A 26702-nucleotide genomic window follows, 5' to 3' on the forward strand; every position below is an offset into this window, starting at 1 on the left:
TGGGGGGAGGGGCAGGGAAGGACACTGGGGGATGGGTTGGGTGCTGCCCCTGGGGCTGATTTTCCTGCCCCAACCGCAAGCCTGTAACATGGGGTGGCTGCAGCCTTGGGGGCAAGGGGGGGGTGTCTGTCCCTGAGGGCTCAGTCCCGGGCATAAGTGGGTTCCACACCCACCTGACAGGCCCCAGGAACCACCCTGGCAGAAGAGAAATGAAAAGGCCAGTCACCAGGTCTCTCCCTGCTATTGGCTGGGGGTGTCGTTGGGACTTTAGACGGGGGGAGGTTTTCCCTTGTTTCTTCAACTCTAAAAGCCAGATCTTATCTTGCTTCTGTGCTGGGCTGAGGCTGTGCCAAGAGTCGGGGGGTTCTCCATGGGGGGGGCAGGGGGTCCCCAGAGACTGGAGGGAGTGGGGACCCCAAGAGTGAGGGGCAGCCCAGCACCCAGGTCCCTGTCCCAAAGTGGGCAGGTGTGTGGAGGGCAGCCCTCAGGCCAGGCCCAGTGGTGTGCGTGTCGGGGGGGGCCAGGGTGTTGGGTTCTGGCCTGCAGATGCCATGATCATGGTTGGGGGTGGGGTGGGGGTACTGTCTTGGTCTGGGGAGGCTAGCTGGCCCAGGGGGCCCGAGTTGGAGTGGAGGGGGGACCATGCCTCCGAGGGGACGAAGGCACAAGCAGGCGGTCAACGCCTCGGCACCCGGCAGCCTTCCAAACCAGAGGTCAGGGCAGCAGGTTGAGACGAGGGGAACAAGGGATGTCCGAAATCCAGCTCGTCCCCCTGCCCGTGGACCTGCCACACAGGCCTCTGTTATACTCAGACTTTCCTTGGCAGGCTTGGGAGGGGCAGCAGGCAGGCGGATGGGCAGAGGCGGGGGCTCCCAGCTGCCCCTTCTTCAGGAATGGTGCACACTCATGCACATGCACACGCGCGCCTGACACTCGCATGCACGATGCCCCCCATCCCTGCTTCTGGGGAAAGGCCAGCTCTCAACCTCCTCAGTGCTTCCCCAACCCAGCAGGGAAGGAACCCCGCAAGTGAGGGCTGTGCGGCCTGTGGCTGCACAGGGCCTGCCCCAGAGGTCAGTGGGGAGAGGGTCTCCGGCCAGGCCCCACAACACGCTACTCTTGGCCCCACTTCCTGCCAACAGTACTGCAGGTGAGAGGGAAGGAGGCTGGAGCCTAGGCCAGCCAGGAGGTGGAGCTGACAGGGGAGGAGGCATGTTTGGTTGCAGAGCCTAGGGCCTGGGGCTGCCTGGGCATGGGGGGAGTGACATCAGAGTTGGGGGAGAGGTGCTGTGGGTGCCTCCCATGCTCTCCACCCGCCAAGTGCCGGAATCCCTGGGAGCAGAAGGCGAGCCAGGAAGGAGCAGGCAGGCTGGGCAAGCCTGGGTGCCCGGGACCCATCAAGGCAGAGAAGGAGTGGCCCCGACCCCGCCTCCTTCAGATCCCTCTAGGTTCCAGGTCGCCCTTGGGCTCTGCTCGGGGGAGGGGAGATGGGTGGTGGGTGGGAGGGGTGCCGAGCACGTAATTCAGGGATCCAGGGGGTGGGGACTTGCAGGCCCAGGGCGAATCCTGAGCAAGTCCAGCAGCTTCTGTAAACACATACAGCACTGCGGGCCACCGCGGTGGGTGGTCACCCCAGGGGGCTGGCCAGCAGGCACCAAATCTGGGGGGATGGCCAGAGCTGATGCAGTCTGGACCACGATGAGGACACGTGGGAAGGGGGCTGCTCTCCTCTCCCCTCGGCCCTGGGAGAGCAGCCAGAGGGCAGTGATGGAGAGTCAGCTTGCCTCAGAATAGGGGGCCCCAGAATAGGGGGTGCCCCTCACGGGGGGCAGTCCAGCTGAGAGGGCTGAGGGCTGCGCGGCCCGCCTTGGCAGGCTCCTCCCTGCTCTCACCATTGCCCACGTGAAGGGCCCCGATACCGCCTCCCCCCACCTTGGCTCTGGGGGGTCCTAAGCTGAGGTAGGGAAGCGGACCCCCAGCTCAGCAGCCATGCCTCGGGCCTGGGGCCAGGCCGGCCTCTGAGGGCCTCTCCTTAAAGCTACCCAGCCCAGGGGCAGTCGCCAGGGGCCCAGGGGCCGCTTGTTCTGGCCTGGACCCCAGCGGGCCACGTTCCCGGAGTGCTAGCGTGCCGAGATGACCAGGTCATCCTGCTTGGCAGGGCTGGCCCCGTGGCCGGTGGGGGTGGAAGTCCGAATCTTGTCCACCGCCAGGCACTCCTGGCTGCCGAGGCCCGGGGGCGACAGGTCCATGAGCTCCCCCGAGGAGCTGAGCGGGAAGGAGGGTGACAGCGAGATGCCCGAGGAGGGGTCGGCCGAGCCGGCGAAGAGCCGGGGGGGTTTGGGCACCAAGTTGGGCTCAAACTGGGCGCGCAACAGGATCTCCCGCTGGCTGGGGGACTTGGGACCCTCAGCGTAGTCGCTGGTGGGACTCTCGGGGACCACCATGCAGTACAGGTCCTGGAAGGAGCTGCTCTTGCTGTCCAGGTTGAAGAGGCTGTCGATGAACTCGGCGAACTCCAGCACCTGAGGGCTGGGCGAGTCCCCCAGGCGCCCGTTGTGCAGGGCCAGCTCTCCGCAGGGGGCCGGCCCGCTTCCCTCTCCCCCCGCCTCCTCCTTCTCCTCGTGGGCCGCCAGGCTGGGGGGCCGCTCCGGGGTGGCGCCCCCGCTGCCTGGGGCCGCCTCCAGGGGCTGCGTGTCCTGCGAGTGCTTGGACAGGCTGTCGGCCGCCAGCAGCTCGGTGCGCGAGCTCAGGGACGGGTTCTCCTCGGGGATGGCAGGGTCGATGTAGAAGAGGTGGCCCTCATCGCGTTCCAGCACGGCGTGGAGGCTGGGCGAGCCGCGGATGCTGCGGAAGCCCGAGGAGCGGCGCGAGTCGAAGCTATACAGTGACTCCGTGTCCGAGAGGCTCTCCATGGTGGCCAGCGGCGCCCGCCGGGCCTGCAGCTCCGCCGCCAGCCGCTCCTGGGTGGACAGCAGCAGCAGCTCCACGGGGTCCTGGCGGGTCGTCGCTGCCGCCGCCGCGGCCACCGGGGACAGCAGCCGCCCCTCCGAGAAGCCCTCCAGGCTCATCTCAGACTGGGACTTGCTCCTGCAGGGGGGCAGGGCCAGGAGGGCGGGTGGCTCAGGGAGGGCAGAGAGAAGACCCACCCCAGCTCCCTGGGGTTCAGTCAGTGGTTACCAAGCTGCTTGGGGTGGGGAACCCTTATTATTTTTTTTTTAAAAAAGAAAAAACAAACCACAAGAACCCAAGAGAGAAGATGAAAGGGTGGCTGCTGGGTTGAGCCAGGGCAGGGACCTGGAGGTCCGAAGGCCTGCTGGGAACATCAGGGCTGCAGGAGCGCCACTGGGGACCTTGCACTGGGACCCCTGTCACTGCAGTGATGGAAAACTGAGGCCCAGACACGGGTAGGGACCAGCTGCCCTGCCCCAGGACCCTCAGGAGGCAATGGCCATATGGCAGAGAGGAAGGGACAAACGGAGAGAAGGAAGGAGAGAGCCCTGCCTCAAGCTGCCTCCACATCACACACTGATTCCACACCCATTCCTCCCGGGCAGCACCCCTCTGGGGCCCTCCCAGGACTCTACCACTTCCTTCCTCGACCTGGGGTTCCTCCCACCTCCCATGGTGGCGGCACTTTGCTGGGCAGGTGACCCTGGAGGTAAGGGCAGTGGCCCCCTTTAAGCCCTTGGCTCCCTGAACCAGCTGGCAACGAGGGCGTGGACAGGGCAGTGGGTGAACACAGGTCACTGCAACCAGACATTGGCTTCCCCCTCTGGTCACTGGGAGAAGTGCAGGGACAGAGCAAAGGGCCAGGTGAGTGGATGCGGGCCGCTGTGATCGGACACTGGCTGCCCCTCTGGTCATGCTGTGGCCACAGAAAATGCATGAATGGTAGGAGAGATGTCCAGGTTTCCCCACCAAGAGCTAGGAAGCAGTGAGGACCTGAGAACCTTCCCATCACCCTTCTCAGCAGCCTCTTGATCAGATGCACAGCCAAGGGCACATGACCTGGGGGGAGGGTTCCAGGAGGGCAGAAGGACCCTCAGAGCCACCCCTTAGGAATTCGGGTCCCCCGTGTGCGTGAGCATGAGGGGTGTGTGCAGGCCTGCATGCGTGTGCATTGATGAGCGTGCGTGCATGCCTCCATGTTTATGTGTACGAGTGAGTAAACCAGATGCCTGTGTACATCAGATGATCCGTGTGTGTGTCTGTGTCTGTGTGCCTGGGTCAAGGTCTAGGCAGGGGTACATTCCCATGTCTGCTTGTCCAAACCTTTCCTCTGTGTGTCTCCACCTGTCTTAGGTGTGACCTGTACATAGGTGTGTGTCTGTGTGAGGCCATCTGTGCACTTGTAACTAATGCCTATGCGTGCACAGGGACATGCACGTGGCAGCTGCAGTGCAAATGAGTGCCTGTGTGCATGCATGTAAGTGCACATGGGTCCAACTATTTGTGGTCATGCATCCGTGGGCCTGTGGTCGAGATGCCCCACAGCCCACGTGGGAAACCCTCTGGCTCAGGGCCCTCTTCAGTGGTGGCGGGAGTAGGTGGGTGGGCAATTGGAGCAGAGAGGGTGAGATTCCGAGCAGAGGGGCAGGTTCTCTGCCGCCAGGGCACATGTGCAGAGCTGCATGAACACTTGTGGACCCAGTCCCGGCCAGAGAGGCACGTGCGGGCGAGGAGGCAGGCACACGCTGACAGCACACTCTTGGGGCTCCCGCATTCCCCCCGGCTGCCTGCAGGGGGCAGGGCTGGGCAGGACTCACTTGACGCTGCTGTTGCGGCGGTCTGCGCTGGGGAGCTCCAGGGCCAGGCCAGCAGGCATGGGCGGCCCGGTGGGTAGGGGCTGCTGCTGGAAGATGAGCTCGGGCGTCAGGTCCACCTCGGTGGGGCTCACCATGACCTTGGCAGCAGAGAGCAGGGCCGTCTTGCCTTTGTTGTAGTTCTCCAGCACCTGGGGACGAGAGGGGGCGGCCGGTGGGGGTGGGGCTGGGGCTGGCAGGACCACCCTGGGGCAGGGGCAGGGGCGTGGCCAGGCCCAGGCTTCTCAGGTCACCATCCTCGGGTGGGGGGGGGGTCAGTCGGTTTCCAGGGGGGAACCCTGGATTTCCGGGTGCATGCCCACAGGCCTTGACCCCCTGCACCCTGAGGCTAGAACACCCCCACCCCCTCCCCCTACCCCAGCCCCCATCCAGCCTCAAACCTCCTTGTTTCAGCTGCTCAGGGATGGCTGAGACCAGCCCCACCTGTTCAGCACAGGCGCCCTTGGGCCCTCTGAACTTGGCCTGCCTTAGGGACAGGTCCCCCCGGGGTCCTGAGAGCTGCCCTGTCTGGGAGCCTCCTAAATGCCTAGCCGAGGAGGTGGAGTGGAAGGGCTCGAGTGGGGTTTTGTGGCCCCACCACGGTAGAGCTGGGGAACCTCGGCTGAGCTGCCTGACTGCCCCAGGCCTCAGTTTCCTTGTCTGTGAAGGCAGGGACAGCGATCTGACCTGCAGGGTCCGTGCGGGGCTGGGATGAGGCGGCGGCCTCACCTTGTTGAGCCCCTCCATGACCACGTAGGGGAGGTGCTCGTGCAGCATGGCCGGCGAGATGATCACCTCGTTGAAGGCCTTGTTGTCGCCCCAGATGGCGAAGTACGTGGGCTCCTCCTGTTCACAGCAGCTGAGCGGGCACAGAGGCCAGAGGGACGCTGAGGGGGGGCCTTGCTGAGCGGGACATTGGAGGGACCCAGCCCTCCCTGGGATCCTGGGCCCCTCACCCCCACATCAGCCATGGGCATGCACGGTGCCACCCGGGGGCCCGGAGAGGCTGACCCTGAGCCTCAACCACTGTCCCTCTGTGGTCAACCTGTGGCCCGAGCCCACACCTGCTCCACCGTGGGCAGACCTCGCTCACACACTTCTGTCCCTGCAAAGGAGGGTCAGCCCTCTGAAGGGCACAGACTAGAAGATGATCTTTTCCTCTTCCCTGCCCTGGCCCCCTACCCTTGCTGGCAGCTGGCAGCCAACTAGTCCCCATGACGATGCCAAGCGATAATGGAGGCACGAGCTGGCCAGGGCCTTAGGGGTGACCCCCCACCCCCACCCCCCAGGGCATCCACCATCAAATGAACCACTTGTTGGGGAGCTACCCGAGACGGGAGCGGGCACCCAGGAAGGGGCTGATGCTGGGGGCAGAGGCTGGGACTGTCCGGAGAGCAATCTAGAGTCCTGATCTGGGCTGGCCTCTTTGTTCCACGTCCAGGGCCTGAGGCTGGGGGAAGCCCCCTCCGGGGGAGGGTCCCTGGGCCCTAGTCTCCCAGCCTCTGCCCCCAGCCCCATGAACGCACGAGTGGAAGTCGGCCCTGTGCTCCTCTGCCCTGGATACGACGGCTGCCTGCAGCAGCTGACCTGGGAGCCGGGCGGCACCTACCAGCACTGCTCGGCAGGGTGGTTATGGACCACGTGGATGATGCGGCCGGGCGGGTAGAGCGGGGTGCTGGCTGACAGGGCGATGGTCAGGTCACTGGGGTGGGTCCAGAGCCGCGTGCTGGCCAGGGTGGTCACCTCCACTTCCTCGGGCAGCTCTGACTTGGGGATGCACTTGGTGGCCCCCACAATGATTCGCCACTGTGCGGGGGGGGGGGGTCGGGGGGATGGGGACAGAGCTGAGCAGCGCTGGCTGGGTGGGCAGAGGGTGCTCGGGAGGCTGGCAGGGGAGGGCACCATCCCAGCAGCAGTGGTGGGTGGGCAGAGGGAAGGGCAGTGTCCAGAGCATTAGAGGCTGATCCCCACCAAAGAGGCAGCAGCTGAGGGGGACAGTGGCCTCTGAGGAGTATCCTGAGGTGCCAAGGACAGAGGACACAGAGTTGTTGAATTTCAGGGCTGCAAAGGGGTCAGAAGACTCATCGACCGCCCCCCCCTTTTCTAGTGGATGGAGCAAGAGGTCCAGCGGGAGGAAGGGATGTGCTCTAAGTCACTCCACCCATCAAGGCAAAACAGGTCCCAGAGCTCAGTTCAGTTGTACCTGCGAGGTCCGGCTGTCTCCGGGGTGGTTTTAACCATGTGCATTGCTGGACCTGGCAATGCCCAGTACAGCATCTGATAAGAGCCTCCCCAGAACCAGATGCCTCCAGATAGAGGTGGTCTTATGAGGCTTCACTGCCCTGTCCACCTCCTGGCACCTGGCCCAGGGCCCTGCCTGCCAGGGGCATGGATACCAATGCTGGGAACTGTCCCAACCAGGCTGAGGTGGCAGCTGGGGGTGGGGGCCTGCCTGGGGGTGCTGCCACAGGGGGAACCATAGATGACCCGAGTGGTCTGTTGGCTTCCCCCACAGCCTGGCCCAGCATCTCCTCTCCACCTGGCCTGGCAGGCTAAAGGCACCTTGTCCCAGGATGAGCCACCCAGTGTCTTCCAAACACCTGATGCAGCCTAAGGAAGGGTTGGCCCTCTCTCCTCTTGGCGCCAGTGGAAAATCAGAACAAACCACACCTGAATCCTCCCGACAGATGGTCTCCAGCCTTCCCTGAGCCTGGAATCTTCACAGGCCTTTCCTCCACACACCCAAAGCATCACACCCAGGGATCGCCCTGTCCTGGCTCTACCTGGCCCTGTGGATGGCAACCGGGACCCACAAGAACTTGGCCCCACCCCCGGCTTGTCACAACTTTCTGTGTGAGCAAAAGCAAGTCCCCTGCCCATGCAGGGCCAAGTGCACAATGCCAGGGTTGGATGGGATGAGCTCTGAGATGCTGAAGCCCTGATGGCTTGAGGAACCAATGACACCAGTCATACTCCAATCCCAGCCTCACATGGGGACAGGACAGGGTCAGACGAGGTGGCTCAGGGGCCCACATGTCCGGGCAGCGAGGGTGGAGGGGAAGCTCACTTTGGGCTTAGTGCTACGCTGCAGGACATCCAGGAGCTGTCTGCGGAAGCCTTCCAGCTGGGAGAGGCCGATCCTGTGGGAGGAGTGGGAAATAAGGACATCGGTCCCCTGGCCTGGCGAGGGACAGGAAGAGGTGTGTGTGGGGGGAGGGGTGCTGGGGAGGGTCAGCACCCTCCCAGTTTCCAGGAGCAGAAGGTGGAGCCGATTGGGTTGTGGGGAGTGTGGAGGGGGCTGCAGCTCAGTGGAGCAGAGCAGGGGGGAAAGGCGGTGACAGGCAGGGCGGCCACCACGCTGGCATTGACCTTGTCGGCTTAGCGGGCTACTGAGGGTGGAGAGGGGCACCAGGCCCACGGAGAGCCGCTGTGAGGGACCAGGGCAGGGGACCACGGAAAGAAGGGAGCGTCTTGCCTGGGGACGAGGTCTTTGCCCAGAACCACGGCTGTCACAAATTCCTTGGAGTACTCCATGGCGTCCTCACTGCAAGGGAAGCTGGGCTGAGAATAAGGCTATGGCGGGGGGGGGGGGGTCCCCGAGTGCAGGGCTCAGCCAGGAGCAGGCCCTGCTCAGCACTCTTGGACTTCCTGGACTTTGTTTTTTGACTCCAGGGGGCTCTCACATGCCATGCAGGGCTGCCTGCCCCCTGTCCCTCCTTTCTCACCAATCAGGATCTGCCAGGGGAAGACCCCGACCCCAACGCCCTCTGCTTTCTACTTGTCCTGCCAGTCCAGGCTCCAACCCTGTGTCAGGACAGGCCGTTCCCAGGCCCCGATGGGACCCGAAGCCCGACAGCCCCGTTCAGACCCCAGCCAGCCTTGTCCCGGCTCCCAGGGAGCCCCCAGCCAACTCTGAGGCCCCAGGCTGCTCACCTCAGCAGGCCCCCTGGTGGGGAGTAGGCAAAGCACTTGAGGGTTGGGTATTGCGGGCGCAGAAGGAAGGAGAGGATGGCAGCTGTGCCTGCGCCCAGAGAGTGGCCCACCACAATCAGGCCGTAGTGTTTAGTTCCACGGCCCTGGTGATGAAGAGAAGCCTGAGAGCCCAGCCCCACTGCCTGCCAAGCTGTCTTAGCCAACACCAGGGAGGCAGAGGGGTTTGTTCAAGTTCTGGGATCATGTCTGATCTATGTGGCTGCAGAGAGAGGGAAGCATCCAGGCCCCCACAGAGCAGCTTCTGAGGCATACAATTCTAACAAACTCCTACTCATCCTTCAAAACCTTATTGAGAAGTTACCTCCTTGGAGAAGCCCTCCTTGATTTTCCAGGACAGGCTCCCTCCCTCCTAGACATTTCATCTGTAGACCTACCATTATGGTGATTATGCTGTATTATAATCATTTGGTTACCTGGATAGGAACAGGTATCCCAACAACTAGACCGTAGTCTTCTGAAGCCAGGGGCTGCTTTGCTTTGGAAAGGGTAGAGGGCAGTACCTCGGAAGCTGACTGTGCAGAGAGTGGTCGGTGAGCAGAGCTCAGATCACTCCCCAGTCGGGGCAGCACGACTTCTTTCTGCTCTGTAGCTAAGTTCCTTATCATGCTGCTCGGTATTTTGAGCTTCTCCATGAAATTTCCTTCTGACAAAGGGCTGTGTGCCTCTATGAAGCTTTGAAACCCCCACTGAGTCATCTCAGTTACCTCGAGCACCTGGCCCAGAGCAGGAGCTCAATAGCTCTGGGTGGGCAGGGGTGCCCCGAGGTGCTGCGACAAGTGAGGAGGGGGCCGGAGGGGCTGAGTGGGGAGGGGGCTGGGAGCCAGCAGCCTGGCCTGGGGGCTGGGGCTGGGTAGGCTCCATCTTCCACTCCCTTCCCCCATCTGCTGCCTTGGGAGGGAGAACCATGTGGGGCGAGGGCACAAGGCCTGGAAAATGCCTCACCAGGTCTCGCCCAAAGGCCTGGGACAGCACCATCTCCTGCTCCAGCTTCTTTTTGATGTACTCAGCCGAGAGGACCATTCCCTGGGTGGGGAGGAACGGGGGCACTGAGGGGGGTGGTCCAGCACAACCACACAGCGGGGCCCCAGCTCCTTAACTCTGTCCCGCCCATCTCCCCCTTTGGCCTCAAGACAAAACCTTGGGGTGAGGGGGGCTGCAGGACACTTGGATCATCTCCATTTCACAGATGAGAAGACTGAGGCTCAGAGGGGTTGCTGGTCTAATAGAAACCTGTGGGCTCTCTTCTAAGCTGCCTCCTTGGGGTCTCCTGGGGACAGGATGTGGGCCAGCCAAGACCATGGGGTCCCGACAGATGGGCTGCAGTTGGACCTTGCGGACTAACCCACAGCTCACCCACTGGCATGCTGACAGGCAGGGAGAGCAGGTGGGGGGCCTGGGGTGGGCCCACAGCGGGGTACCTTGTGTCCCAGCCACGTGCCGTGGTGCCCCTCCACGGGGAGGCGCTCGGCATCGCCCGTCAGGTCAGTCAGGGCGTCCTGGGGGAGAGGAGACAGGGATGGGGCTGAGGAGGGCAGGGCACCCCCCGCCTCAGGGTCTGGGAGCGAGTCCAGAGCAGATGGGGGTGGGGTGGGGGCCTAGGGGGTGTGTACCTTGGGGGACAAGGTGCCCCGTATACTGATCACCACCTTCTTTTTGTCATGGTCCACGGCCACGTAGAAGGGGGTCTCGTAGACCTGGAGGCGGGCGGCTCGTGAGCCTGAGGGGTCCCAGACTCAGAGAGAGTGACCCAGGCAGGACATCAGGTTCCACCTGCCCCAGAGCCCTGATGCCTTCAAGGCTGCAGACCCCACCCACCCCCCTCGGGGGCCCACAGCAGCCCCTGCCCACCCTGCCTTCCTAACCCCATCCCCCGAGCCCGGATGGACTGCTGTCCCCTCCCCAGGCCTATGCCCCATCCTTAGCAGCAACCACCCCAGCTCCCCACCCCACCAATTACATGTTCTCTCTCCCACAGCTTCTTCCCCCCATTTCCCTTCCCCAAAAGGCAAGGGCCAGGAAACCCCAATACTGCTGTTTTTCCAGCAGGCCAGGTTGTGGGGAACAGGACGGGGCCAGCGCTGGTCTGCCCAGCTGGGGGAGGCCTGGGGGCTACAGCCGGCTGATGCCAGAAAGCAAAGGGCTCTTGCTGGCCTGGAAAGAGGACCGTGGCCCCGCCCTCCCCCCAACCCTGACCCTGTGCAGGCTGCAGAGGCCAAAAGCTGGGGTGGGGTGGTGTAATGGGGAGGTGCCCACATCCCACCCCAGCCCATCCTGACTCTGGCCCGGAAAGGAGGTGCAGGGGGAATGGGGGGGCAGGTCTCACCGCGTCGTGGCAGGAGGTGTAGACAATGTCCACCGCGGTCATGTTCTCGTCCAGGAAGTGGCGCCGAATGGCTATGGCATTGCAGCCGCAGCAGTTGTCTTCCTCGATGGTGACTCCGGGGGCGAACCGGGGCCGTGCAGGGCACAGACAGCACCTGGATGGGGGGGGGAAGTGGCGTGGAGCGTTCCAGAACTGGCTCCGCTTGGGCTCTCAGTCCCTCCCACCCGGCCTCCAAAACCTCCCTTGCTAAGTGCCCCCAGACCACCTCCACTTCACAAAGTCCATGGCCAGTTCCCAGGCCTCATGTCGCTTGACATCCCTGCAGCAGGGGGCCCAGTGGGTCACTCCGTCCTCCCGCCCCCCACTTCTGAGCCACTCTCCGGGTGCCCCCTCAGCCTCCGGGCTGGGTCATCCTCTTCCATATTCCACTGGCCCCGACGCCCAGGCTCCAGCCCTTGGGCTCTTGCTCCCTGGTGGACTTGGCCAGTCTTGAGCTTTAAATACCACGGATATGCTAACAAGTTCCAAATTTTTCTCTCTACTTCAGATGCTTCTCTATCCAACCGCCTAATGCCCAGCAGGCTCTCAGCCTTCGCAGGTCACAAGTGGGGCCCCTGACTGCCTGGCTGCCCACCCGAACACACTTCCCACAGGCCTCCACCCACCACCCTACTCCAGGGGCTCAGCCACACACCTGGGGGCATCCTTGGCTCCTACCCCACCTGTCACCTCCCACATCTGGTCGGCTCTGCCTTCAACATCAGAGCCAGACTCCAACAGCTTTTCCCCACCTCTGCCTCCTCCCTCCTGGACCAAGCGGGCTGCTATTTTTGCCTTGCAATGTTGCAGAAGCCTCCTGGCTGGTTGCCCTCGTCTACACTTGCCCCCATTCTCAATTCGGCAGCCAGTGCCATCCTTTAAAAATATAAATCAGACTAGGTCACCTGTCTACTCAAACCCTACGTGGCTCCTCCCTGGCCCAGGGGAAAAGCCTCACCAAGGCTGAGGGCTCTATACCCCAGCTGGCCCCCGGCCTCTCTGACCTGCTGCCTTGGGCTCCCTTCCTCAATCCCTCCGCCGTCCTTCATGCTTTCCTCTGACATGCACGCATCTTTGCACTAGTGGTTCCCTCTGTCTCAGATGCTCTGCTCCGGACCCCATCTTGGCTCCCCCCCTCACTTCCTGCTGGCTTCTGTTCAGATGATATCTTTGGCCCCATCGTATAAAACAGCAACCCCCACCCCAGCATCTCCCATCCTTCCAAAGCACCCGGCTTTATTTTCTTCAGGGCACCCACTGACTCAGCTATACCCTGTATTTATGCATCTGCATACTGTCAGCCTCTCCGCACTAGAAAGGGACCTCCAAAAGGGCATGGCTTTGGTTCACAGCTATGCTCCAGCACCCAAGGCCATGCCCCACACATTAGGCACCCCCAAAATGAATGGATGGGAAGCCTAGAGGTGCAGCTGCTCCTCAGGCCACCAGAGGGAGCCAGTGCCCAAGAGATCCGCGCCAGGGGCCCCAGGGCTGGTGACCCGTGCCTGACAGCGGTCAGGACAGGGAAGTTGAGATTTTTGTAAGAATCCTCTATTTCAATTTGTGTTTGTTCAGGGTCGCCCCCTGCGAGACTGTTACATGCTTTCCAATGTTGTGCGGCTGAGAAGCTTCAGAGTTAAGCCATGTCTCAGAAGTCACGTAGTCTGGGGACTTAGAGGATGCTGGCAGAGCCTTGGTCACTGGCCCCCAGGGAGCCCCCCGCCCACCCACACTGTCAGGAAGGGGCAACTGGGCCTGGGGACCAAGCTCCCATTCTCGGGCAGCTGTTTCCACTAGTGCTGAGGATGAGGCCCTAACGCGTGGCCTCGGGAGATGGGGAGACCCGGGCCCAGATGCTCATCCTGGTGGATGAGGGTTTGGAGGGCTCTCCATGGCTCTAAGCCTTAGGGTGAGATGGGGTCAAAGGTCCAAGATCACGAAGGGCCAGCAAACAGGTGCTTAGTCCAGGAGGAAGGGGGGCTCCTTTTCTCTAGGAACAGGGCTGTCTCTGAGGCAGAGCTCGGGCCCAGGGGAACCGAGGGGTGGCAGGGCCAGCAGCCTGGGCAGGAGGGGCCCCGCCAGCATCCTCCAGGATGGCGCTCTCCACATCTAGGGGAGGATGCAGCGGACCGGGGTCTGAGGGCAGGGGGCACCCTGCAGGGTAGGAGAACCGCGCCCAGGTGAGGAGCCTGGAGCTCAGGCAGGTGAGCAGACCCCTCCTTGGGTGGCCCAGGGTTACTGGGGACAGGCCAAGAGGCTGAGAAGTGCACCAGGCCCTCGGGAATCTGAGTTGACACTTTGGCTGCATGTTCCTGAGCTTGGCCCAGACTTCTCTTCACCCTTCAGGCACCTGGTACTTCCAGGCAGGGACCCAGTGGGCCTCATGGGGTCTCCACTGGCTTGCTCTTTTTGCACCAAAAGGCCTGACCTAACTTCTGCTGTCCCTCCTGTTTGCAGAGCACCTAAAAAGCCCAGCCTGCTAGTGACTCGCAGATTCTGAAGTATCCTCTGAGCAGGCAGGAGGGATGCCTCCCATGCAAATGGGGAAACTGAGGCCCTGTGAGATGCCTGTATTCTGTTAGTGGGGAATGGAGCAGAGCCTGTCAGGCGCCATGTCTCAATGTGAAGCTACAGCAAGGGCTCCCAAGGGTGAGGAGGGCAGGCCAGTAAAGATGGGGGTCCTGCCTGGTCCTCTGATCAGTCACTGAGGAAAAGGATGCTAAGAACACAGTGCTGAGAACCATCCAGTTTGCCTCAAAGCGAAGAAGGCAGAAAAGAAGGGATTCTTGGACAGGTGTGGCTGCTGCGGGCCCCGAGGGCAGATGCTGCCTGCCCAGCATTCCAGACCTTCCCACGGAGCCTGGGGAGCTGTCTTCCTTCTGCCTGGCATGGGCTGAGGGCAGAGATACCAGGGCTGGGAGCAGCCCCTCCCGGAGCAGGGTGCCCATCTGGCCCATTTAGGATGGCATGTCCTCCCCAGTTCCTGGGTGGTGGGCCAAGGGCAGAGCCAGGCTGCAGGCTGGGCCTTTCCCAACCCCCTACTGGAAAGGCCTTTGACTAAAGAGCCTTCTTGGTGCCTTCCCAGAGTCCCCTAAGGGCTGAGCCTCTCCCAGGAAAGCCTCTTTCCTGCTGAAACGCTGAGCCCAGAAGGGGGAGCTGAGAGAAGTGATGATGGTCAAAAGCAGCAGAGAGAGAGAGAAGCTGGAAGAGAAGGGAACCAGCAGTGCCAGGCACTGAGTAGCATCTCATTTAATCCTCTCCAAACCTTCTCTGAGACACATGTCATCAACCCCATTTTACGAATAAAGAAACTGAGGCTCGACCTCAGGTCGGGGTGTGTCCAAAGTCCATATTCTTCACCACATTGAGACAGGGCAGAGCCCCGGGAAAATGCAGAAAGGGGGGTGAAAGCAGGCTTGGGACAGCAGGCCTGGCCCGGCTGAGAGAATGCCTCCCACAGGCGTGCCTGGCTTCGCGATGTCAGCCCCTTCCAGGGGACGGCCGGGTACTCACGAGCAGGACCGTGCCAGTTGGCAGAGGCCACAGGCCGGCTTCCGCATCAGGTACATGGGCCACCCATAGGCAGCCAGGGCAAAGAGCATGTAGTAGCAGACCTCTTTGTAGCGAAGCATCTCTTGCTGGAAGAAAGGAAGAGGCAGAGGCCGTCACTCCTGCTCTCCCTGCCCGCGGCCTCAGGGCCCAGCAGTTTCCCTCGGTGAGAGAGAGACGCTGCCCTCCCGGCTGCCTGCAGAGCCACCCCAGGATGATAATTGCATTTCCCTAATTATCTCCATGCAACCAGAGCGCGATTCCTCCTGAGACCTGTCCTGTTGTTCCCATCTCTGAATTAGTGATTTGGGGACAAACACTCGGAGCGGTGGATCGATTTCCTGGCCCATTTTCCTGAGAAGGGAGGAGAGGCTGAGTGGCAATCGTGCCACCCCGTCCCTCAGGCCTCGACTGGGGAGGGATTTTGCTGCCGAGAACATTTTGCCCCGAGAGGCTCTGTGGCGGCTGGGGGTGGCAGCAGTCCCGGGCAGCGGGGCGGCCAACCTGAACTGGGCAGGCAGGGAGACCCGGCGGGGGCGCTTGATCCCTCTGGCCCTTGGTTTTCTTTGTCAGCAAATATGGGGAGACTCCAGTTTGACTCATAGAGTCATGGGCCTCTCGGGGGCCGAGGGAGGAGGGGGCGCATCTGGGGGAGACAGACATCTCCCTGGAGAAAGACGCCGGTTTGAAGCCGCGTGTCTGGGGCTGAGAGGCTGTTGCTGTCACGGCCACTGTCATCAGCCTGGAGGGGCAGGAGGGGTGTGGGAGGTACAGGTGTCCTGGCCAAGCCTGCCTGGTGCCCCAGGCACCCGGGCACCCGGGCACCCAAGGACCCTGTGGGTTCTTAGAGGGAATTAGTCATGTTGTAAAAGTTAAAGAGGGTGATTAATCATCTTGCGAAATAAGACAGGTAGTGCTTTAATCAGGGCCCAGAGGGCTGGAAATGTCCCTGGGTTGGCTCTGTCTGCTCTTCAGGAATGAGGGAACTGAAAAAGGCCATTATCTGCTCCATGCACGGGGCGAGGAGGGACAGGAGGGTGGGATACATGGGGTGCTAGCAGCCTCTGACAGGGGGACCCCAGCACCTTTGCACGCTGCAGCCTGGGATGAGGCAGGGACGGTTCAGAGCGAGCCAGGGCAGGCCCTGGTAAGAGAGGACACCAACGACTGCTTTTGGGCAGGGGGGCGGACAGGGGCTTTTTAATGGATTTAGATAAGTGGGAACCAGTCCTTTCTAGCAGCTTCCTCACTGCGCTCTCCTTACCTGGCACTGTGGGCTCATCTGAGCCTTGCTATACCTCTGCGGGAACGGGGTACCCAGAATCACTGAACAGAGAAGGGGACAGGCTCAGAGGCTGGAGGGATTTGCTCAGTCACGCTACAGGTGGCAGAGCTGATTCACACCCCGTTTTCCTGCCACTGGCTGTGATCTCAGCCTGGGCTGTGCTGTGGGGGGCGGGGGGCTTTTCCCCACCTCCAGGTGGCACCACCTTTACCTGTTAACCCATGAGATTTCTGCTAAGGCGCTGGAGAAACTGTTCTGCTACCCAAAAGTGCCGACTAACCAAAGTGTGAGACCATGCAATAATCTCAGGAGCCCAGGATCAGACATTCCAAGGCTGATTAGCAGGATTCAGGGATTTTGTTTATAGGACCGGCATGGCGCGGGGGTTCACGGGAATGGGGAAAGATCTGAGAAGAGAGGTCTCTGCAGAGATGGGAATGAGACCCGCGAAGGAGCAGGTGCAGCCAACACCTATGGTGCAGCTGGGAGGTGGTTGCGGAAGCAAGCTTGATGAAGAGGAGCTGGGGGCCCAGGGTGACAAGGCATCCCTGCACGGGTTCCAACTCACCGAGTTCTTGAGGTCCAGGTATTTGGTGTTTCTCGTCACTGGCATCCCGGACAAGAAGGCCAGGATGTCATTGTTTGCCTGTGAAACATGCACATGGTGACAGCTGCTGGCTGGCCCCCGGTCCGGGGCTCTGCACGCTGCCCACTTGCCAAAGGCCCGAGAAGCCCAAGGAAGCACGTGGCTTCTGGCTCTTCCAGGCCCAGCCACAGTTTTCCAAAATCTGAGTTTTCCTTATGGTTCTGACTGCTCCCCGCCCCCACCCCTGATCCCAAGCCTCAAAGCTGAGATGGGGGAGGCTCAGAGCCCAGACCGGGGGTGGGGGCGGGGAGCAGACTTTGTAGGAGAAACCAAGACACCCTCGAGTGGGACTGATGGATTGGCAGGGGTGACGGGGTGGGACAGACAGGCAGATGCAGGTGGTGGGGCACCGAGCCAGCCCCATTCATTAGCTCCTTGCAATCTGCCATCCTCTGAGGGCCACGCCCCTGCAGCAGCCCACAGAAATCACTCGAGGGATGAACTAGGGAAGGGGAGGGGAGCGACAAAAGGAGATCCCCCGGCCCCCAGGGCCCAAGAGGTTGCACGGAGGCTGGGGGTGCTGAACGGGCAGGAGGGCACGGGCCTGCCGGGAGGGTTGGGGGCTGCCCGGAGAGGTGGGGGGCGGGGGGCGGCCGTAGCTCACCTCGTCCAGCACGGCATTGCGCTTGGCTCGTTGCCGCTGCCGGAGCAGCACCAGCCCAGCGATGATGTCGGACGGCACAATGTCGAGGTCCCGGAAAAACTCGGCAAAGAGGTAGGCAATTTCCGAGTAGGCGTCCTACGGAGTCCAGGGAGGCAGGAGGCGGTGGCAGGGGAGCAGGAGAGAGGACCAGAGGCCAGGCGTTAAATCCCCCTGGGGGCTGGGAGGCTGAAGGGGGGCCATCCTTTGCCGTGGCCCCTTCTGCGAGTCTGCCTGGCCTCCTGCAACCTGTGTGGGCAGCCCTGGGCCCCTCAGGCCTAGCCTCCACCTCCCAGCCCACGGAGCCTCCTCTTGCCTCGGAGCTCCTAGGGCACTCACCATCTACTGTGCACAGATGCCAACTGGAGCCATTTCCTGCTCTCTTTCTCCAGACCCTAGGAATTGAGGCCTGGGCAGTGCCAGCTTGCTTCTCCTCCTAGCCTCTCCCTCTAGCAGAGAAGCTACACTAAGTTCCTGGCTGCTTCTTCTCCCCCCCCGAGTTTCTTTCCACTGCCTGCCAGCTGTGACCCTGCAAGGGCTCCCGTCTCTACCCTATGCCCTGGCTCTCCTGGGAACAGAAGGAGTTCCCAAGTCTCAGGCCCCACCTCCCGCAGCAGGGCCACTGACTCAGTGACCCCCAGGAAGTACCTGGAGAAGGGGTGTGATTACTGGGCCAATGGTCCGTCCGAACCCTTGCCCACAGGGCCTGAGGCTAGGGCAACGCACAACCCTGCTGACCCTGTGTATTGTGAGTTTTGCCTGCCTCTCACCAAGCTGTGAATACCAATCAGCTTCCCTAACCCCCTCAGGAGAGGCTGTGGTGGGAATAAACTCATGACAACTGGATCTCTCTCGCTGGGCTTCCCTTTCGAGTGCCTGGCACTTACAAGAGAGGGAAAAATCAAGGGCTGCAAACTCAAATGCTTAATAGGCTACAGCTCAGCTCCAGCCACTGGACCCTGCAAGAAGGTCCATGCTGCCAGATCTAGAAATTCAGACATTTATGGAAACACGTCTGATTTGTAAACAGTAGCATCTAATTCAAATTTTTTTAGAAAACACAGCAGAGGCTACAAACATGCTTCAGGGGGTGTCGGTGTCTGATGGGGACAAGGCTCCAGCCCCCAACACCCACACAGTGGTGGGTGGATTTTCTGCCCTCCCAGCCAGGCCTCCACTTGCCATCCGCAGGGCCTGCCTCTGCACCCCTTCAGACCCCTCAGAGGGACATGTGGGGGCGCTCCCCACCCACCAGGGAGCCTCGGGGAACTTCTGCCACTCAGTTACTCACTCTACGGCCCACCAGGGGCAGCTGGTGGGAAGGAGGCACTCGAGGCCTCGGTGGCTTCCAGTAGAGGGCACTTTGCTGTCTGGCTCAGTGACAGTGGCATCCTTACCTCACTGGCATTGTCCACTAACTAGCTGTGGGATGCTGGACAAGTCACTCCACCTCTCTGGGCCTCAGCGGCCTGATCTGCAAAACGAGGGGTGGGACTCGATGACCCCTAAGGTCCCTGGGGTGCTGTGGGGCTCTGACCCGGGGACCCCGAGGGCCCCAGCCTCCCCTCCCTCACCCACCCTCCCCCGTCGGGACCACCCACAAGCTGCCCCCACCTTCCTACAGCCTTGGCACTGACAGCAGCTGAAGGCTGACTGCGTGCCGACTAGGACAGCGCTGAGTGCTTCCCATCTGAAGCTGGCTTTAGGCTGTCCTGGTTTTTGAGCACCTCTTCTCCTAAACTAGACTGCAAATTCCAAGGGGACCGAGGTGAGGTCTTTAACTCTTTCTGTTCCCTTGACAAAGCAAAGTTTCCCATGCTGCAGGGAGTCGGTCCAGTCCTCATACAAGCTGGCCGTCCCCTTGGCTCGAGCTCAAAACACGGCTCCCTTCTACCAGCCCTGCCCCGTGCAAGGCCCCCGGAAGGCCAAGGGAGCGAAAGGCCCCTGGATGGCCCAGCAGCAGGACACGAGGCCCGAGGGAAGCGCCTGCCAGTACTTACTGACTGGGAGTCCTTCGTCCGTGTGCAACAGAGGAACACTTTGAGCCGGCGGGACCAGCTGGTGGCCTGACCCTCCTCTAAGCGGTGCCTAAAAAGGAGGAGAGAGGGAGTTGGGATGTGTGGGGTCAGAGAGCAGCAGCCAGAAGAGCTGGGGCGTTACGGAAACAGGGTGGCCTGTTCCCAGGACCCCACCAGACAGGCCTGGTCAGAGCTGGGTGGCCAGTGACCTGGCTGCCAGCTGGCAGGGGCACCGGCTGTGGGAACTCCTGCAGGTCTAAGGTGGTGTGTGGTTGGCCAATGCTGGGGCCCAGGCTCCCTGGCTTTTGGCAGCCTGAACAGGGCATGGCCTGGGGACTCTGGAGCTGGGGGGCCCAGAATAGGAGGTTCTCTGCAGCCCAGGTGTCCCAAGGCTCAAGCCAAGAGCTCTGGGAGATGTCAGCAGGGTGCCAGGATTCTCTGCCTTGTTCCAAGGCCTGAAACAGACCCCAGGGACACACCTGCCTCTCATCTGAAAGGATTTCAAATACTCACATCTGTACTTACAGGAAGCTTACACGGCTGAAGGAGGCTCTGTAGTTCCTCTATCTCACTTGCATGGCTGGACCCCTGTCTGATCTCACCTCTATCCTAGACCCAACGGGTCTGCCTGCTGGGATGCAGGGACAGCCCTAACGGGCTGAGATGGGTCAACTACTCCATGGAGGCTTTTCCAATGCTGGGTGCCCAATCCGACGCGAAAATGTAAATTTCTAAACAGAGGAGGAGTGGGTTTGCTTTCGTGACATGGGTCTTCTCAGTGACCCCTTAAAAGCCTGAGCTGGCAGGGGGGGGTGATCAGGAGGGGACTGCAAGGGCAGCCCCCAAATGTGTTTGAGGCACTTAGCAGTCATCACAAGTGACAGACTGGGCCCTCCTTCTGAGCCTCTTGGCTCATCTCTGCGGCGAAGGGCTGCCTCCCTGCTCCCCGACCTTGACTCCACAAGGAGAGGGAAGGCCAGGGAGCCTTCCAGGGCCACGGGAGGGGTGTTTCTGGGAGCTGCCAATGCTTAGGGTCCTGAGCAGCCTTACAAATCCTAAACCAAGGACCACCCCCTCCCCGACATTGCCTTCATGAAGGGAGCCCCCCCACCCTGCCTTCATGTGCTGGCCAGGCTGGATTCCCAGAGCATGATATTCTTTAACCTTTTCTAACCAAACGGGGCTTTCAAACATTCAAGGGCAATGTCCAGCTGAGCCTCTGGCCTGATGGAAGTGCTGACTATACACCTCTCTGCAGTACCTGTTATGCCCACCAGGGGGTGGACGCTTTCGGGAATCCACGTGAGAAGGTGACAGAGACGGGTTTTGGCCTAGGGCAATCAGTAAGGCTACCAAGACCAAGAGAGGAAGAAAGGGAGATGCACACTCTGCGTGGACAGACAGTTCACGGACCCCAGCACACCTTGCCCCGTGGCTCACTAAAGTGAAAGGAGGGCAGATATACATCCTGCACAGAGCAAGGCTCCCAGGAAGCAGTGCTGAGAGTAATCTGCCACCTCTCTAACCAGATTTCATTGGGAAGTAAAAAGTCCAAGGACATAAAGAGCTTCCCAGCCGCCAAAAACTTAAACAACCTATCAGTGTGGCTTGGCAGGGGTATGTGTGTGTCCTCGGACCTGGAAGCTGCTGGCTTGAAACTTTCCTGGTTCATCTCAGAGCAGAGAGCAGTCAGATGGAGAATGGTCAGAGCTGCACACCCGAGCCCTGCCCAAGAAGAGCTGGAGAAACCACAATAGGTCGAGAGCTGGGGAGCTCTGGGGCCTCTTACTCACCTGTACAGGGCCCAGAAACCCCAGGAAAGCTTTCTAATTAAAATGACAGCAGCAGCCAACCCCCAACCACAAAGGTGTTGGCTGCCCTGGGACCCAAAGGCAATTACGAGAGTCAGGGACAGAAGAGTTGATTTCCAGGGCGCAAGGAGCCCAGAAACCAGGTCAGGTGGGGGCGTGTGCTGGGAGTGAGCAAACAGGGGCGGATGGCGGTGGCCAGCTGCACCGGGAGGGAGAAGGGGCCCAAGGACTTTGATTCCAAGACCTGGCATTTTGGGCTGGGAGGTGGCCACACCAGGCACGGAGGTGATTTGATGAGCCAGATGTGGAGGTGCAGGAGGGTGGGTGGGGCAGTGTCCTGGTGGACAGTGGGGCAACCTGCTCCCCCGGTTATTCCACTCTGCACCAGCATGACCCTGGGCAAGTGACATGACCTCTGGGCACGCTCTGGAATTTGGAGTCCTCATCTGTTGACTGGGTCTCCCACCCCACCAGGGCTAGAGAAAGGATCAAATGGACCAACTGTGTAAACGGCTCAATGTGGGGCCTAACTCATAGTAGGAACTCAATTAGCAGGAGTAGCTGTGGCCCTGCCTGGAGGCCCCCCTCATTTTCTCTGCCATGCCACAGACTTTCTCCTTTTCAAAACACCATGCAAAACTCACCTCTTCCAGGAAGCCTTCCTTGATTAACCTCCTACAAACCCCTTAATCCTACAGGCAAGCTAGCCTAGTCCCAGCCCCACCATTTATTAGCTTTGTGACCTCAGGCAAGTCACAAAACCCTCCCCGTGCCTCAGTTTCCTCATCCATACATGGGGTGATGACAGCAGCTACCTCATGGAATTGTTTTAAGTTAATATACATCGTGCACTCAGACAGTGCTTGGCTTACTTTATAAGTATTTCCTGCTATTACTAGAGATGTTGTTGATAGTTGATAATGATGATGACGACGCTGGCGATTGAGCACTTACCAAACGTGAGCATGTATCAACCACTCTGAGTGCATTATTTCACTTAACTCTCACAGCAAGGAAGGAGCGGCTATTATTCCCTCTTTACAGACATGGAAACCAAGGTAGGGAGCATGTAGGCCTTTGGCTAATGCCCTGGTGTGATGCAGCTTGGGAGGTGTGGGCCCATCTCCTGGAGAGCAGGAGCCTCGCCTCAGCCCGCCCGCCCAGCCAACTGACCGCAGGTTATAGGTCCGCAGGTTGCGCTGCCGCCTCTTGGTGGCTCTCAGCTTGACAAAGGTACGACCCGTGGGGTCAAAGACACAGAGGGCGGTGATGCAGACGCTGAGAATGACCACCCAGTTGCAGACGACCATCCCTGCAAGAAGTGGAGATGGGGTTACCCTCCTTGGGGGCACAGGAACCTCCTTACCCACCTCCTTGTGGGGCCCAACGACAAGGCTCAGACGTCCCAGGTCCCAGTCTCAGGCCGTGTGGCTGTCCCTTCACTGAGCCCTGCCTATAAGGCCCATCCTCGTGCAGCTGTGGCCTCAATCTCCAGGGAGGAACTGAGCAGCCCAGGAGAAGCCTTATCTGCTGCCCACCCCAGACCAGGGTCCCCAGGGCGGGTGACACACCACCAGGAAGAAGGAGGCAGCCTGGCCTGGCCCACCTGCCAGCTGCCCTCACAGACACTATTTGCCCCTGGCAGTGCCTCCGTTTTTCCCCTCTGGGAACTGACTCTATCCCCTCCACCCCTGGGCCAGCAGAGGTTCCAGGAGGGCTGGGCCCAGACATACCGAGAGTGACGTTCTTGGCAGTGAGGTCATGGCAGGAGGTGTAGTACTGAGTGAGCCAGACGATACCCACGATGGCATAGATGAACTCAATCACCAGGATGGCTGCAAGGAGAGAAGGGTCACCTGCCTGCCCACCAAGAAGGGGCCTGGGACCTCAGGCTGGCCTCTCATACTACGAGGCCTCCATGTGGCTCAGAAGCCAGGCAGGAGGCAGTGGTGGGTCAGTACACTCTCACCTCCTGGCAGATCTCACAGTCAAGAGTGCCCAGGACAGTGTGGCTGTCCCATCACCATTTTTGGCCCCTTGGCCCCTACTGGGTCCCTTAGAAGGAACCCAGCCCCTGTTCCCAGCTTGTCCCTCTGTCCCCTGACGTCTTCTGAGAAGGTGACTAGAAAGATGGATGATGAAGAGGCAATTTCCTGTTCGTTTAAGACTTGCAAATTATCTAGATGAACCCTGGAATCCGATGGCTCTTAGACAAATTACTTAATCTCTCTGAGCCTCCATTTCCTCATTTGTTTTTACGTGGGGGTGAAAGTGTGTATGTCACAGGAGCGTGCAAGAATTAAATGACAGAGAGTTCATTTCATGTAAATGGCTATTTTCCGGGAAGATGCCTGTGGAAGGTGAGGGAAGAGGATGCAGGCATGCCAGCCACGAGGCTTGAGGCGTGCTCCTTGCTCAGGCCAGGGCAGAGACGGGGAGGAGGAGTTCTGGTGGCTCTGTGGGAAACAGGTTTGCAGGGTGAGAAGGAGCTGGCTGTAGCCTTTGGGTGGCATCAGAAGTCCCAGCTCCACAGGCAGCACCGCCTGGCGGCTAAGAGGTCAGGCTTTGGGGCCAAAGACCCTGGGTTCTAATCCCAGCTCTGACACTCACACGCTTGTAAGTTGTGTGACCCTGCGGGAGCTAACTAACCTTCTAGTTTCCTTACCAACAAAATGAGACGACTAAAAGCTCCTGCCTACGAGGCAACACATGGGAAAGAGCTCGACACGGTCCACAGAAGCCCGGGATAAGTGTTTACCGTAAGTGACTCCCTGAGGAGAGGCCAAAGGTGGCACCCCAGCCCCAGACCCCAGGAAGAGGAGAGGATGCAGGCTGCTTCTCCGGGGAGCTGCTCCAGGCCCCCTAGGGGCTTGCTAGGAAAAGGATGGGGCCTGTTTTGAGAAAGATCACAAAGCAGCTGAAGAGATGGGAATGATCGAGAAGAGGGGCTGGCAAACTTTTTCTGCCAAGGGCCAGAAGGTAAATATTTTAAACTTCGAGGGCCGCGTGGTCTCTGTCACCAACGGCTCACCCCTGCCGCTGTCACACAAAAGAAGCCACAGACAGTGGAGGAATGAATGAGCGTGGCTGTGTTCCAGTAAAACTTTATTTTGCAAAAATAGACAGGGGGGCTGGCCAGGTTTGGCCCCCTGGGCCGCAGTTTGCCCATCCCTGTTCTAGACTGTCAGCCCTGTGCAGGCTGGGACTTGGGTCTGTTTCCCCCATGGCCGTGCTCCCCTCGTGGGCCCGGTGGACACTGGCTGGATGGGTGCGGCGGGACAACCCCCCCACCCCTGCCGGCGGTGGCCCTTACCCAGGCGCACGTAGAGCACGTACTGCATGGAGTCGCGGGGCTCCGTGTAGAGGATGCCCCCCCGCATGCTCAGCCAGATGATGGCCATCTCGGCGATCATGCAGCTCAGCAGAATCCCCAGGTAGCCGCGGCCGTGGTCCACCAGGTTGAGGGAGCAGGCCTCGTGTGGGTTGTAGACCAGGCCGAACAGCACCACGGACAGGATCACAAACCTGCGGGGCCGGGGGCGGGCGGCGCCCACATGAGAGGCCAAACCCCAGGCCCCTGGGCACTCGGGCCCCTCGGACCTAATCCCACCCCTGACCCCGGCCCCTAGCTGGTGGCCTGCCCCCCAGCCTGGACTCCCGTGCAACAGAGCTTTTGGCTCCGGGCACTGGTGGAGAGGGCAGCTGGCACTTCCTCCAGAAGGAAGGTCCACGTGGCATGGAGCTCCCCGTGGATGTGGGTTGGGTGGCTGGGGAGGGAAGGGCTCTGGGGGTGGGGCAGGCAGAGCAGGGAGTCCAGCTCAGAGTCGGGGGAGACGCCCCCAGCCCTGGGGTGGTCAGGAGGCATCCCTAACTCCCATGGGTCTCACCCCCAGGCAGTGTGGGTCTCAGGCAGCTCCTCGGGGAGCTGGGCACCCAGCAGGGCCAGGACGCAGGGGCTCGGGCAGGGAGGTTCAGATGGCCGGAAAGCCTCCTTCCGGCGCCCCCATCTCCCCAGACCACGGCCCCCGAGACTCACCAGGTGGTGTGCAGGAGAAAGAGGAAGATGGCTGGCAGGACAAGGTCATCGCTGCCCACAGACCAGCGCCGCCGGAACACTACAATCCCGGGCATGGCTGGCGGCTCTGCGGAGGCTCAGCGGGCCTGGCGTTCACCTCCTGGGGGAAAGCGGAGAACCCGGTGGCTGCCCTGGCTGCCTGTGGCACCCAGGGACACCACCCTCCTGCGCCGCAGGGCCAGTCCAGGTGCAGCCAGCAGCACAGGCCCCTCTGCCACCGGTCACAGCCCCAGCTGTCATGGCCCAGGAGCCTCCAGGCTACGGGAACTGCTGACCCATCCCTGGCAGGACCTGCCTCCCGCCCTATCCATCTCTCAGAGCCAACATAAAGGATCTCAGCACCCGAGCACTGGGACCAGCCTCACCCCAGAGGTCCCCTCCTACCCCCAAGACTGGCACTGGCCACTTGGGGTCGGCCTCTGCCTGGGTTTACCCAACTGTGACTGCCCAGCTCAAAACCTGGACTGAGCCCCTGCCTCCTCCTCTATGGAACCAGCGTCCACCCCCTCCTCGGTCCCCTTACGGGCTGTCCACAGGGAGACCTGGCTCACGGTACATGGTCCTTGGAGTTGAGGAGGGGCCTCCCGGACCCAGAACGAGCGAGGCAGGTGGAGGGCTGCAGGGGTTGGGGGAAGTGGGGGAAAGGGCGTGTGCGTTTTGGGGCTGGAGCTGACAGACACGGAGGGTGGGCGAGCTCAGCACATAGTAGGTGCTCAGTAAGCATTTGTGGGATGGAGCCCTGCGAGCAGACTCTATGGCTTGGCTTTGTACCCACAGGATTCCCCGCCACGGCTAAGCCCTCCCGGAGGGGAAGGACATGGATGAGATATGGAGGAGAGCTTGGAGTACTGTCTGCCCCCCAACTGCCGGGAGGGCACTGGGTGAGCCCTGAAGGGTAACCCACCCTCCTGGCAGCCACACCTCCCATGCCCACCCTGACACCCAGCAGCCCAGAGAACCCAGTTCCCAACTCTCTGAAGTAGGTGGATTCAAATGAGCTGCTGTTAATCTTAGAGAGGAAGACCCAGGACAAAGGCCAGTGGTGGGGGGGTGTGGGGGGGGTGGCCCTGGGAGACATCAGTGGGGGTTCCTGTGCAGCTGTGCCCTGAAATGCGCAGAGGAGGCCCCGCTGTGGGGGCTGGCACCCTACTGGGGACAGCTGCCCCGGGCCAGCAGAGGCTTACACGGCACCTGGTCCAGGGGCGGGCGGCAGGTCCTCCTCTCCCGGGGGACGACTCCGGGGAAAACGTGTGTCTGCAGAGACCAGCATCACTGGGGAAGGAAGCAGCCAAGTCTTCCTCGGCCGGTGGGCAGAGCCCCAGGGGTGGACGGGGGGACATGGGGCCCCCTGGCCAGCCGGCATGTCCAGCCCGGCTCGTCTCCCTCTCCCCGGGATAGTCACTTCATGCAGCTGCCACCAGGCTGCTTCAGGCAAGCTGCAGGGCGGGCTGGTCTGCTGGGGTCGTGCCTACTCCTCCCCCCACCCTCAGGAAGTGACATCATCCCACTCTCTCTCCGAGG

The 26702-nt window shown here is 61.1% G+C and overlaps 1 protein-coding gene across 1 annotated transcript; it reads right to left on the reverse strand.

The window, feature by feature from the left end:
• On the reverse strand, nucleotides 1-26155 carry DAGLA (diacylglycerol lipase alpha). Its single transcript, XM_077116018.1, has 19 exons — nucleotides 25143-26155; nucleotides 24420-24631; nucleotides 22840-22941; nucleotides 22280-22418; nucleotides 19278-19365; nucleotides 17242-17376; nucleotides 16560-16637; nucleotides 14671-14795; nucleotides 11119-11272; nucleotides 10406-10489; nucleotides 10214-10291; nucleotides 9738-9818; nucleotides 8736-8878; nucleotides 8278-8346; nucleotides 7870-7942; nucleotides 6412-6608; nucleotides 5532-5661; nucleotides 4767-4954; nucleotides 1-3087 (listed from the first exon to the last, which is right to left on the reverse strand). Exons 1-19 carry the CDS (start codon nucleotides 25235-25237, stop codon nucleotides 2121-2123), a joined length of 3138 nt encoding a protein of 1045 aa, XP_076972133.1. The 5' UTR covers nucleotides 25238-26155; the 3' UTR covers nucleotides 1-2120.
• Nucleotides 26156-26702: the final 547 nt, after the last annotated feature.

Source organism: Tamandua tetradactyla, chromosome 9, assembly GCF_023851605.1.
Source record: "Tamandua tetradactyla isolate mTamTet1 chromosome 9, mTamTet1.pri, whole genome shotgun sequence".
Lineage (NCBI taxonomy): Eukaryota > Metazoa > Chordata > Mammalia > Pilosa > Myrmecophagidae > Tamandua > Tamandua tetradactyla.

What these genes read in the sequence shown, in the direction of transcription:
- DAGLA (XM_077116018.1), bottom strand. Translation starts at nt 25,237, where the DNA reads ATGCCCGGGATTGTAGTGTTCCGGCGGCGCTGGTCTGTGGGCAGCGAT. An exon ending in GCAATGCCGTGCTGGACGAG is followed by an intron (nt 16,638 to 17,241) that starts GTGAGCTACGGC and finishes CATGTTTCACAG; the next exon opens with GCAAACAATGACATCCTGGC. An exon ending in GGGGCACCTTGTCCCCCAAG is followed by an intron (nt 10,292 to 10,405) that starts GTACACACCCCC and finishes CCTCTCCCCCAG; the next exon opens with GACGCCCTGACTGACCTGAC.